The sequence below is a fragment of the Egretta garzetta genome, unplaced genomic scaffold (assembly GCF_000687185.1).
Source record: "Egretta garzetta isolate BGI_Z169 unplaced genomic scaffold, ASM68718v1 scaffold101, whole genome shotgun sequence".
Lineage (NCBI taxonomy): Eukaryota > Metazoa > Chordata > Aves > Pelecaniformes > Ardeidae > Egretta > Egretta garzetta.
In genome coordinates, this window is record NW_009258666.1 from 437,290 (window position 1) to 450,335 (window position 13,046).

The following is a 13,046-nucleotide window of genomic DNA, read 5'->3' on the forward strand; positions in this document are numbered from 1 at the left end:
CTGGGCCTATTCCCCCCCGGACGGTCCCCAGCCTCCCCCAGCTCTGTGGCAGCCCCTAGCAGGCAGCACAGTACAACCGGGGGGAGAAAAGTTGTTGCAGCTTCACCTGGAGCTATGGAAGGAATTTGTTACTCGTGTCAAAACTAGGCTTCAGCTTCTAAGCTGAGGCTTGTAAAGCTGCAGGAGCTTCAGAGAGGCTGCTTGCGTGTGCAGGGGGAGTCCCAGCTCAGCATCTGAGCCAGCTGTGGAGCCAGTGAACCCCAACAAACCCAGCCAAGGGGACTCAGAGCTGCCAGTTGCTGGGGTGGCATGCGCCAGAGACCCAAGTCTGCTCTGACCTCTTTAAAAAAATCAAACATGAATAAGTTCTTCAGTTTGAGCTCTTTCAGGGTCCTCTTCGGTGCCAGCCCTCTGCTGCTGTCCCTGGCACAGAGGGAGCTGCCACCACCCCATCCCCTGCGGCCCATCTCCATCTACCTTTCCCTCAATCACAGAGAGGAGCCCACAACTCCTCCATCCCTCCGGGGAAGCGTCGGCAGAGCTCTGGCCTTGCTCACGCTTCCTCCTGGGTCCACAAAGAACTTGACTTCAGCAATCCCATGCCCTCTGCCCCCCCAGCTCAAACAGCAGGAGAAGCCTGGCCGAGGAGGGGCTGGCAGGGGGATCCCTTGCTTTGCTGCAGGCTCCGGATCTCCTTTAACTCTAATGGGGAGATGGATGACACAGGCTTCCTCCAGGTACAGCACACAGTAAAAGTTGTTGGTTTAGGTTTTTTTTCCCCAATAAAAGAGGCTTTCTGCAGACAGAGCTTGAGGCAGTTTCTATTAACCCACGAGGGGGATGGAAATGGAAGAGAAGAAACCAGAGTAGTTTTGATGGGTCGGCGTGCCGTGCGTGAGGGCTGTTTGAGCGCTGCTTGCCAGCTCTGCAGACTCCGCTGCATTCCTCGTGTGCAAGTCCTGTAAACTGACCCCTCTTCAATTATTCATTAGAGTCTGCAGCTCATCAGAGACTCTGCTCCTTGAACAGGCATTTATTTGTTATTTTCTTTTAAGAGCTCAGAAGCTTGCTGTTAACCATAGCCCGGCCTTGCCAAGGATGAAGAGTAAATGCTCTGGCAGGAACAAGCCAGGCAGCTGTCAGGCATTACATTAAAAACAAACCCACTTGATTACTTCAACTGACAAGACGGAGCAGCCAGTTTAAACCAAGAGCTTTACCGCTGACAGGCTGAAAAAGCCTCGCGTTAAAGAGAGGAGCAATAGCTGCAGCCCGTCCCTGCGGTGCAGAGGGGAACGCAGATTTCCAGGCAGCACTGTGCCACACTCGAGATGTTCTGCTCCCATCAGGTTATCCCAGATCCTGCACAGCCCGGGGGAACCAGACCAGCCAGAGCGCTCTTGGCCAAGAGGCTGGAAGCGAAAGAAGAGGGGCAGTGGGCAGAGAAGACGTTTGCTGAGGTACCTGTCTCTTCCCACGTTCAATAGCTTTCCAGTTCTCGGAGAAAACAGCAGCAGCTGTGCAAACACACCAGGCCTGTTTCAAAGCAGAGCATTTCACTTGTTTGTTTTAAAACCCTTCATGTTAAGAGGCCGTGATTAGAGTGGTGTCCAGTAGTGATGAGGATCAAACCACCGGACATGTCTTCTGTCAACAAGGTTTGCACTCAGCCTGGAGCTGGAGTTCATGTGCAGCGCTGGCAGCGTGCAGACTGCGCAGGGAGAGCTCTCCATCACCTGGGCACTAGGTGGGCACGCAGGACTTGCTCTTCGGTGGCCAGCAGGTCTCGGATGACTCCTTCTTCCTCCCCCACTGTGAAAAGGTGCTTCAAGTTTCCCTTCCAACCACTCACTTAGTGATGCAGCTCCAGAGAAGCCAGGACAACCGTCCATGGACGTTCTGCCAGCCAGCCAAGCCTACAGCAAGGCACACAGCGCAAAGTCTGGGTGAAGGAGAGAGTCGTACCGTCGGAAAGCAGAGCTATGAGCAAGCACTAACGCAGTATGCCGTGATGGAGCAGCACAAAGCCTTCCTCTCTTACATCCTGCTGGAGGAGCATGAAAATTTCCCACATCAGAGCAGGATTCCTCGCCAGCAGTGAAGTCCAGCCTGCAGGAAAGCTTCTCCAGCTACACTGAGTTTGCAGGCACGAGCAAAGAGCTGGGCTCGAGTACCTCGGCAGGTACATAAGGAGTTTAGCAAAAATAAGAACCAGCCTTATTTCCAGCAGCAGACTGCTGCTATTGAACCACACAGAGGACCGGCACTGAGCAGCCTCAGAATCTGCAGAATCTCTCAGCTATCACAGGTAGATGGCTACAACCCTCCTTCCTCCAATTCATCCTAAAGATTTACAGTACAGGGTTGAGACTGCAACTGCACCTTGTTGACACTGAAGTGTTGTAACAGGGCGTTTCACCCAGAACGACACAAACTAATGCTAACACTGGCGACGCAGGTATTTCTCTGGCCAGAAATGTCCATGCCCAGGTCTCCTGCTTTCAGCTTCCCACTTGATACTGTGGGGGCAGATCTTTCTGCAAGCTTTACTTTGTCAGGACATGAGGATAAATCAGCAGGAGCTACACAGACCTGGGACAGAGCCCTGTTTTCCCCTTTACTGCAACCCACTGCGGTTTGCTGCCTAACAGCAAGACCCAGCCTAAGCAGGTGGGGCACCTCATGCCTGGTGTGCACAGCAGTGCAAGCCCTCGCTCCAGTCTCAAAGGTCTCTTTTATGGTGCAAAGCAGAGCTGGAAGAGGTTACTTATTCACTTCCCCAGTTTTCACTGCACACTGTGATTGTCACCCAAGAACAAGACGATCAGCGCTCCCAGCCCGCACCAGCGTTACCTCCAGAGAGAGAGTGGGCACACTCAGCACTGCAAATCCACTCCTCTGCTCTTCATTATGAAGTGATTTCACTAATTGGGTGTTGTACTTTCTTGCATAATTCCTCACACTTGGCACCTTCAGGGAGCACAGGCTCACCTCTCAGCCAAGCCGGCTGCAGAGCAGGCTGTAAAACCCCAATTATGAGAGGTTCCATTTTTCCACTGAATTCAAGTCCTCTGTTGCCGTTCCCCAGCTGAACAAGGACCAATCTTCAGCCTACCTGACAATTAAAACCTAAAGAACACAGAAGAGAATGAGGTTCAGTACCTAGAGACCAAGGCACAGTGCTGCCGCTTACCCCCTGGGGCAAAGCAGCTTTTAAGAGCAAGGCAAGAAAGCACTCGTTCTGCTTCTGACCAGAGCAGAGACGCAGCTGAGGTGAACCCAAGGCTGTCACAGGAGATGCTTCTCTCGGTGTCAGCCCAGGCTGTGTCAAAGCAAACAGGTAGAACGGGAAGCAAGCAAGCCCCAAGCCCTGAAAGGCAGAGGATATCAGGACAGCAATTCTGCTCCGTAATCAGCAGTCCTGCTCCTCTACCACCAACACGAATGCTAAAGAGCAGCCCTTCCGTCCAGCATCCTGCAGACGTTGCACTGAAACCCTGCACCAACTGCACTGCTGCTATCCTAAAGCCAACAGCAAATTTAAACAGGTCAAACACCACCGCCAAAGAGGAGAGAAAAACCAAAAAGCCATCCTTGTACCTATCTTTGCCAACAGCTCCCGTTCAATATAGCGTTGGATCAGTAATTTGGTTTTAGGGATGTGGCCAGGAGCGCCTGGCAGATTGCTAGCTCTTACAGTAGGGACACACTGGGAACATCCCGATAAGCAAGGATTTGGGCTTGAGCAATCTAGGATTGCGCTCGCTGTCAGGACAGGGTTCAGCTTGGAATTCCTTACAGCCACAGAGCTGGAATGCTGTTGGGATGGCCCTGACTGCAGACCCAGGCCCCTTTCCCTGTGACCATGCAGAGGGAGGCAGATGCTCCAGACAGCTCTCTGCCCAACCTGTAGGACCTTGCAGGCATTTCCAAGATACTCAGATAAAAGACACCGAGGCGCGATGCTTGCAGGGACTTGTGTACCACAATTGTTCTTGAAAGGTGGGAAAAGGAGCAAAAGCCACAAGAAGTTGTGAAACGCACCAGCTGTCCTCGGTAGGAAGCTAAGCTGGAGCTACAAAGGCAGCTAGAAAGTACCAGACCACAGCCAGCCTGGCCCAAAACATCCCCTCACTACCTCTGCAGTGACCATTTCATTGCATTTCATGCCCAAAGACCCTAATGTGCAACGACAGCAGGGTGAGATGATGACGGAGGCATTAGACTGCATCAGCCTCGCGCTACCAGCTGCAAAGTTCCCAACTCTTTTGAGGAACTCTTGGATTTCCTCCTTTGCAAAGTGGCTTTGGTTATTGCCCAGGCAAATAACGATTGTACTTCTGGCAGCAGCCTACTTACGGGGACAGGGGGAGGGATGGCACTTCTGCGTGGGTGTTGAGTAATCGCCGCTGTCGCTGCTTCAGGCTATTTTTAGAAGAGATCGCAGAGTTAGCTGCAAAAGGATAGCAAGTACAAACCTAGAATAAAGGTGCCTCTTTCCCCCACGGCTCTCCACACTCAGCTGGAACAGAAGGGCATGGGAGGGATCCTGAGCAACCTTTAGTTTGAGAATAGCCAACCTCAGGTGCTTACTGCCGCTTACTTCTCCTTCCTTAGTCCTTGTTGTAGGCAGAGCCAGTGCCAGAAGCTGCTGCTGGCGTCTACCCCCAGATGAACAGAAAAATACAAAGATATTGAGCGTGCTGCCTGCTGCCCCCATCTGCAGCGTCACAGCTGGCTCAGAGTGCCAGAGTTTGCCCTGAGGTTGAACGTATGTGTTTATAGGAGGGATTTCATTTGTCTGTGCTGGTAGCAAACATACCTTGTACAAACTTGGAAAACACAACAGAGGTTATTTCAGGAGCACATAGCAGGGCTTCACGTGTTCAAAAGTTACTGAAAATGGGATCATCAGACACCGCTCACAGGGATTTTGGCCACTGTGCCTTGGAAAAGTGGAAAGCAGGGCACCTGCACGTTGCACAGGGCCCTTGTGGTTTCCCTGCTGTGGGATGTTGGACAACTTGCCTGCCGCTCTGCTCCAGCATCCCAGCTGCAATGTGGACTTCCCGTTCATGTCCCACAGAGGGACAGACCCAGAGCAGCAAACACCCCCAAGTGCTTTTTGGCCTCTATCACATGATCTTTCTGTGGGGCTGCATCTACAGATAGAATCAGCCAGGATTTGGCCCAGTGATGTCCTTCAAAGAAAAAAAATCTTCAATTATTTTTAAAGCAACATCCTTCAGTGGCTTTTACGGGAGGGCAGTTCAGCCAAGCGTTTGAAGATGAAAGAGGCAAAGTCTAAAGTCTTAGAAGCCCAGCTGGAATCCAACCAGGAGAGACAGATTTTTTTTTTTCCCATGCCAGAGATGCAGGCACAGTGAAGAACCATAAAACCACTATTCTTGGGGGAGGGAAACACACAGTCTCATTGACCCAAGTTCATCTGACCCCACGCCAGATTTCTTGCAGGCCACTGGAAAAGTGCCAGTCCAGCAACTGGGACAGAAATGCAGAACAGGTAGCTGAGATGCAATGGCAATGCTAGTCCAGCATAAGTTCCTGGAAAAGAACTGGCTGCAAAGCAGACAATTGTTTTTTAGGTTTAAATTTCTTTTACTAAAAATACAACTGTGACCAACTGGGGAAACAACACAATAAGCCCCCGTGGGCTTTAGCACGGATGATGATTCAGAGAGAGAAATTGCTACAGGGCACTCGCTGAGGGTAAGGCACAGGGCAAACTCTTGACAGCCTGTTCGGCAAGGTCTCCCAAGCCAAACATGTAGTGTAATTCTTCACGGTTATAGCATGTACATATCAGAAAAGGAACTCCTGAAAGGCTTGGCATGATACGGCTTTCCTAACCTGCACAGCGTCCTGCAGGACAGAGAAGTATGGGCACAATTAGGAAATACCCATGCTAACAACATCGGTCCTTGGTCTCACACTTGGAGAGGGCTCGCATCAGAGAAATCAAGTCCTTCAACATCACACTGATCATGCGTGGAGCAGGAAGAGCTTCAGGTTGCTGAAGAAGGCCTAGCAGATTAAGACCCTTGCCCAAACCATGGAAGACAGAAGCTCAGTTCCCTCTACCATTCCCTGCTGATGCTAATGGGGATGCAGAGGGCAACTTGACAGAAGTGGAGCTTTTTCCAGCCCCACCAAAGCAAAGGAATAAACAAATATCAGGCGCTCAGCAAGGGCAGCTATGCCAAAACCATCAAAAACTCTTGTATTTGATGGCTCTTCTGGCAAGATCACAACATAGAGAAGGATGTAAACCTGGCACTGAAACACCCCAGGGATTCTCGCTTCTAGCCTTCTCCTACGGCCTCCGATCCATCTCCTGTGTGCTGGACTGAGGTGGCCCTTTGGGAAACTTTCCAGATACGTTTGGATGACCAAAGGGACGGGAAGAAAGAGGGTTTATCTTTTCTCTTCCCCTACTCCAGTCCCTTACGCTCCCACATGCACTCATCCAGATTACAAAGCAGCAGCTTACAGGATTTAAAAATAGCTGTCCCCAACCCATTCCCCAAGTCAGCTCACACCCCCCACGCAGCTCAGAGGGATGACTTTAAGATGTAACCCCAGAGTATTTTTACCTTGGATGGAGGATTCCCACCTTCTTCTGTAGCAGCCTGCCCATTCTGCAAAGGAAGAGAACCTGCCATTAGCACACACCAGGCACGGGACCGCTCCTTACAGCCCCTTACAAACTTTGAGAGCCTTTCATGCAGGACAAACAGGGGATGATGCCACCTTCAGACATAGGACAAGATGGTTGAACACTCCCCATACACCAAGGGGACACTCTCTGCCAAGGAAAAAAAACTTACTAAAAAAAAAAAAAAGGGCTCTTGTTCAAAGACTCTCCACACTCCCCCCAGCTGAAATCAGGGCTCCCTATATACCATCGCTTGTGGGGCGGACAGTGCCCCTGCCCTCCTCAGGCGTGGATCCCTGGGGTGGTGGGTACAGGAGTCTCACCCTCAGCACCACGAGCTGCAGAAACTGCTCTAGAGACGCAGCCGTGCAGCTGCACCATCCCAGCCCTCCTGCACCCACCTTGTGGCTTCCCCTGCCCCTGCTTCTCTGGGGCTACGGGAAGAAGCAAGCAGGGGAGATCAGGTGAAGATGGGAAAGCAGTGCTAGAGTGCAGTTAAATAGCCATTTTGCCATGACACTGGCTTTCATACGAATGTTTATCAGTTATTTATTATCCTATCGCGGCCGATACAGCTGCTGGAAATCCGCACCACCTGCTTGGCTCCAGGCCTCCTCTGGCTTGCAAGCCCAGCTCCTGCTGCTGGAACTCTGTCCAAAGTCACAGCAGGTGACCCGAATCGCCTGAAGGAGCATCGGCCGGTCACACCAAGTGCTGAACCAAAGACGTATCAGGTTCAGCACAGCACCGTGCCTGGAGAAGCCAGCAAGAGCAAAAGCGTGTGGGATTTAATTAGATGTAGATACTCAGAGCAGGATAAGCAGGTACAAAAGGTTTTCTGCAGACTGCGGAGAAAAACAAGGGCAAGAAGATTTTGCTTTGACGTCTATTTGCACTACAGTCTCAAACTCCAAAAATTCATGGAAGTCCTTTCTTTGAAAGAACAAGGCAAATTTATTCACTTCTCTTCAGATGTTATGGCCCAAGAGAAGAGGTGCGATGCAACGGTATTTCAACCTCAGATTCTTAGTTGAATTCCTGGGTTTTAGAGTCTTTCAGGAATCTAACAGAAACAAAGCTAGCTCCCTCCCTGGAGAAGCAAGGGGACATCAACCTGACATCTGCCTTAGGACTACACTATCCCCTTCTCCTTCTTGGGCCAAATTTAACTTGCTTCCTTTTAATACAAAGCAAAACTTACAATTGTTGATCCTGAGAGAGCTTTGGGGCCGCTGAGAAAACCTCCCTCTAATGCTGCACTCGCTTTCTACAACATTCAATGGATGCTTCCAGGTTCACACTCTTCTGCTTCCCATAGGAGGCCATCACTGCTGGTTTTAAACTGCTTGGCTAACTCATGGCTAGCTCACAATAAAAGGGGTAATGCCAAAGAGCTACATTTAAGCAGAAGTTTAGTTTTTGGATAATTCAGATCCACAGACAATAGTCCAGATCCTCCATATATCCATATATATTTTTTTAGGTCTCTTCACTCCCATCTCAGCCCAAACTGTGCTGCCTGCAGCACCTCGCAGAACAGCTTAGTCCTACCACAACGTGGAGTTACCACCAAATCGCTGGGGAGAAGACCTGCCTCTTGGCTGGACGCTGGCCCTGCAGTATTTACATTTCTATGGATCCACTCTGAGCTCCACAAGTCACCTTAGTACCAACTTAAACTGGGCTTAAGTTCCTAAGCGTTTTCAGACAATGACCGAAAAAAGCAATAGCACTACCATGCAAGCCAAGTTCTTCCAGAGGAACGTTGCCCTGATGTGTACACGGAGCTCTTGGTGCCATTAGCACAAAGAATAGCTAAGAAGTGAAGTAAGATTTTGTGTTTATGTATAGCCTCTGCAAAGAGGGGGGAGATGCTGCGCTCAAGATAACCAGACTTGGAAACACGCTTATGTTTACTGGCTCAGCTGTCACTGATCAACAATTCATATCTCACTGCTAATCAAAACCATAGCTCAGGGAGAGCTGTTTATGTCTAAAACAGCTTAAGAAGTAAAATTTCCGTGTCAGACAGAGGGAAGCAGTGCCTGGCGCACAGTCTGGAGAACAGATCTACAAGGCACGTGTCGGGAGAGGGGCGAGTTGATGCATGGGACATGCTTTTTTATTCCTCTGGGAAGACTAGCATGTGGTGAGTGAATGCAGGGTCTGTCCAACCCTTCAACTTCAAGGATAAGCCAGGAGACACCGGGTGCTACCTCGGCACCTGCCAGACCTTTCGAGCGCTGCATTTCGTCAGCTCCCTACCCTGAGGAACACTTGTCCTACACACTGCTCTTGACAGAAATCCATTCTACCTGGGGATGGAAGGGATGTGGAAAGAAAGAGAACGGTGTCCTTGCCAGGGAGGTTTCCTAGGCGTGTAAGTTCACAGTCTTAGAGGGATGAAGCTCCTGGTGAAACAGTCACTTTCTCAAGCTGACATAAGGCAGATGTGTAAGGAGAGAATTGCAGTATTTAGAGCCAAGTGCTTTTGTTCTACCCCAGCACAAACCCAGTCCTTATTCCCTCATATGGAATTCAAGAGCCATTTGTAAGCGTCCAAGATGGAAACACACTCAGAGCTACAGACTCATCACCTCCAGAGATAAAATGCGGCCATTCACCGCGTCGTAAGTAAAGTTGAAATAGTTTGTGGGTTTCTTGGTTTGAGATTTGTCTCTTTAAAATGCTTTATTCCTGCACAGCAGGCATGGCGTGTTAGCGAGTGCATGTGCTTGCCTCCATGCCAGAAAGCCCCTTACAGCACATTGTTCTTGGGGTTGGAAAGGAGCCTCCCGAATGTCCTACTCCGAGAGCAACCCTGAAGATCTCCCCGCAGGCAGCAGCCAGTCAATACCTGCTGCAGGAGGGAGGCACAGTTCCTTCCCCTGGGTGCTCAGGGCAGTAAGGAGCTGATGCAGGTGGTGGGCGAGCAGGGCTTTGGGCTACCAAGAAGGCAGGGGCATCAGCCTCACTGGGGGCCAGCAGCCTGTCCCTGCAGCTTCCCAAGCCAGCACTGCTCCACGGTGAGTGGAAATGGGGATTACAGAGCTAATCTGATGGGCACGTGGAGCGGCAGCTGGGCAGTGAGGGCACCTCCGGGCGAGCAACAGCTAAAACTGCCCGAGAGGTAATGCAAAAGCCCTTCTGCACACATGCTGCTCTCACAAGTTTTCTTAATAGCACCCAGAAAAGTATCCTGGAAAACAAATGCATTCGGTTACACAACTGCCAGCCTGGTTGAACTTGGGAGATATTTATCTTAGGACATCTTGTATTTTAAATCCCTTTAATTCCACATAATCTGCGGCACAGGGAGCAATTTACAGAACAGGAAAGTGCGGCTCTGATCTGAAACCTGGGCGAGTCTCACCCCTGCCAGGACTGTGTGAGACCATGCCCGCTCCTGCTGCCATCAAGGGCTGCGTTCTATAGTTAGCACCATCAGCACAAGTCATCCCGGATTATCGACAGCTCTGCTTAGAAAAGCAGCCTGCTGCTATTTCTGGACCTCTAGGTTTTGACTAGTCACTTTTGAGATGCCCATATACAACATAACAAGGGTCCCAAATACCCAAAGATGCTCTTTCACCCAACTTTGATGAATCGTGAAGCATCCAAGCAGGAAGGAATGAGGGAAGAAACCCTTCATCCCATTGCTTTTGCTAGTTTGACACAAGAACGAGGCATTTTATTATTAAGTGGAATTTATGGATCTTGCATATTGCAGTTCAGAGAAAGGAAATGAGTCTGCAAAAATAAAGATCTCCAAAAGAACTCACGTAGCCCAAACAGAGGAGTCTATGCACCAGGCGTATCAGAGACAAAAGTTGCTCGGCTTCCTCCCCTATCTTTTGATCATTGCTTTATGCATTGTTCAGCTAAGATGCTTGAAAAAGAGAGTTATTCATGAATAGTTCCTGCTCAAAGGATGATACACATATACAGGCAAAAATAATTAGCTTGAAGTGGTTGGGTTTGGCGTAATCCCACGTCAGCTGTGTTGCCGTGTGTTTGGGTAACGAGACAAGAGTTTAAAGAAAAGCATAGCCCTGATGACAGTATCCATCGCTATGGTGATGAAGTCATTCAGCTCCTCTCTCTATCGCTTGTACTCTGCCCCAGCCAGATTTTTCTACTACATAAGCAATATTCTGAATAATGCAAGCAGCAGAGAGAACGGGGCAGGGGGGAGAAAGGAAGAAGTATTACGAAGTATTATGAAGCTGTCCCCAGGACAGCAGGACTTGTATCCTGCAGCGGATCAGTTCAAGCTCCTGCTGCTGCCCACTTCCACGCACTTCCCCGGCACGGCTCCAGGCTGAGCCCTGGTGGGCACCAGCTGGAACAAGGGGCACCAGCCATGACTCGTCCCCAGCAGCAGACAGCCAATGCTCCTGGAGCACAGTGGAAAAACCCCAAATCCCTGAACAATAGGACTGATGCCTCCACCAGTGGGGTGACAGCACCTCTGCTCCATGACTCAGTAAGCAAAGGTTGGAGGAAGCTGGATTCTAACCTGGATGGCAGCGATCCCAGGGCAATTTACGTAACTGGTGTTCCAGAAAAGTCTCCTTGGTTTCTCATTGGTGCCACCTTGCCCAGGAGTGGTGAGAAGTTTCTCCTTGGGCTCCTGCTCTTGGCAAATTTAACCTCACAAGGTACAAAACTTCTCCCCAAGCCCTAGTCCCTCTCCGGCTGTTCGCAGATATGCTCCTGGATCTCATGGAACCCTCTAACATCTCGCCCAGGCAATGGCAGCCAGGTTTAGAGGTGAAGAACATCCGTATTATTTTCCTCACTGGACTCAAGTGCACATACCTGCTCGCCTCAAAACAAAGGGAGCTACATTGCTAACGTCCCACTTGTGATCACTTGCAGAAAGACTGATCTGGCACCAAGAGCACCTGCAAGCGGCTCCTGACCCTGACCTAGAGCTCTGGCCAAGGTGAGATGGGGGAAGGGGATAGCTCAGAAGCCAGAGGCAGGCCCTCCGGTTTCAGTTTACAATTAACACACCCGTTACTAATGCAATGGGGAAAACAGTCCTTGCTGCTTGCCATGATCTTCACAGCTGACTCGGGCTGACAAATACACCGGACCCCCCAGCTGTTTCCGCTCAAAAGAGATCCCGTGATGCTGACACAGTGCCTGCCTGGCACCTGGGAGACCTGGGATTAAGTAGTAAATGAATCTCGCCCACGGCGTTCACTGCCCTGGGCACTGGCGTTAGTTTCCTCCCACTACAACTCTAGTTGCGTTTTCTGGCTTTCCAGGCTACCCTCCTACTGAGGAAGAGAAACCACAAATAAAAAGTCCTGTCTCCCAGCAATAACCCACACCCTGGCTCTGGGCACACAACTTAGCTTCAGGAATCACGATCGAGTCACCGCAGGACATCCCTCCTCTCCCACCTTCGAGCACAAACCTATCCGCACGACTCAAGCCGTGCTTCAGAGCAGATGCTCTTAGCCCCCTGCACCTTTGTGCCAGCTCTTTGGCACCCACAGCACGAGCAGACCCTCCACACAGCACCCCACCTGCGCCGGGGGGTCTCCAGAAGAAGCCATGCTGTATCTGGCAGATGAAAATTAGGCAACCTCACCTCTGATCACCAGCAGACCTCCCTGCTGTCATTGCAGCGACGGTGAAACGCTGCCTCCGCTCAAAGCAGATATGTCTTAAGAGGCAATTTTAAATAGGAAAAAGCAAATCTGACCGATTAACCATCGCAACATCCCTAGGCACGATAGAGGAGCACGACAACATCGAATCCGGCCAAAATGATGTGAAAGCACCAAGGTCTGAGTAAACACCTGGATAAAATCCCCACCATCCCTCTGGTTTCTCCAGGAGAGCTGGTAGTTCCAATTTGGACGAGAAGATGTTTAACTAAGGAGTGCCAGAGCACAGTGCCTCAGCTGGCTGCTCTGCAACGGGTGAAAACTGCTACAAGCTGTCCCTTTATCCTGAAATGGCTGTGATGCAAGCCTGCAGATGTGGACAGATGCTGAGCACCGTCCCACACATCTGGCTTGAAGGTCTTAATCAGAGGGAAAACAGCAAAGCAGGAGGGAAGAGCAGACATCCAGCAAAGTGACACAGGACTGCGATTGGAGTTTGAGACGCAGGCCCGCGAGAGCAGCTGCGGCTGGGGTGGCAGATAGCGAGGAAGCCTAGAGGAGAAAGACCCCAAATCTAAGACATTTATTCCCCGGGCCTCCTGCGGGGACCGTTTTCCTCTCTGTGTGGGAGGAGATTTAGGAGCATGCTGCTCATGCTCCCCAGATAATCAAAGCGTGCAAGGGCAGCAGCGGAGCCAAGCAGCCCCCGGCGCTCCCCACCGTGCACACACCGAGCCCCGGAGGCA

General features: G+C 50.7%; 1 protein-coding gene across 1 annotated transcript in view; it reads right to left on the reverse strand.

Moving 5' to 3' along the window:
* Window positions 1-13,046, reverse strand: part of RPS6KA1 (ribosomal protein S6 kinase A1) — a 46,896-nt gene that overhangs the window by 31,903 nt on the left and 1,947 nt on the right. Inside the window, exon 2 of the mRNA XM_035904015.1 lies at window positions 6,615-6,659. Coding sequence (XP_035759908.1) covers window positions 6,615-6,659 — 45 coding nt within the window. The remainder of the gene's footprint in view (window positions 1-6,614; window positions 6,660-13,046) is intronic.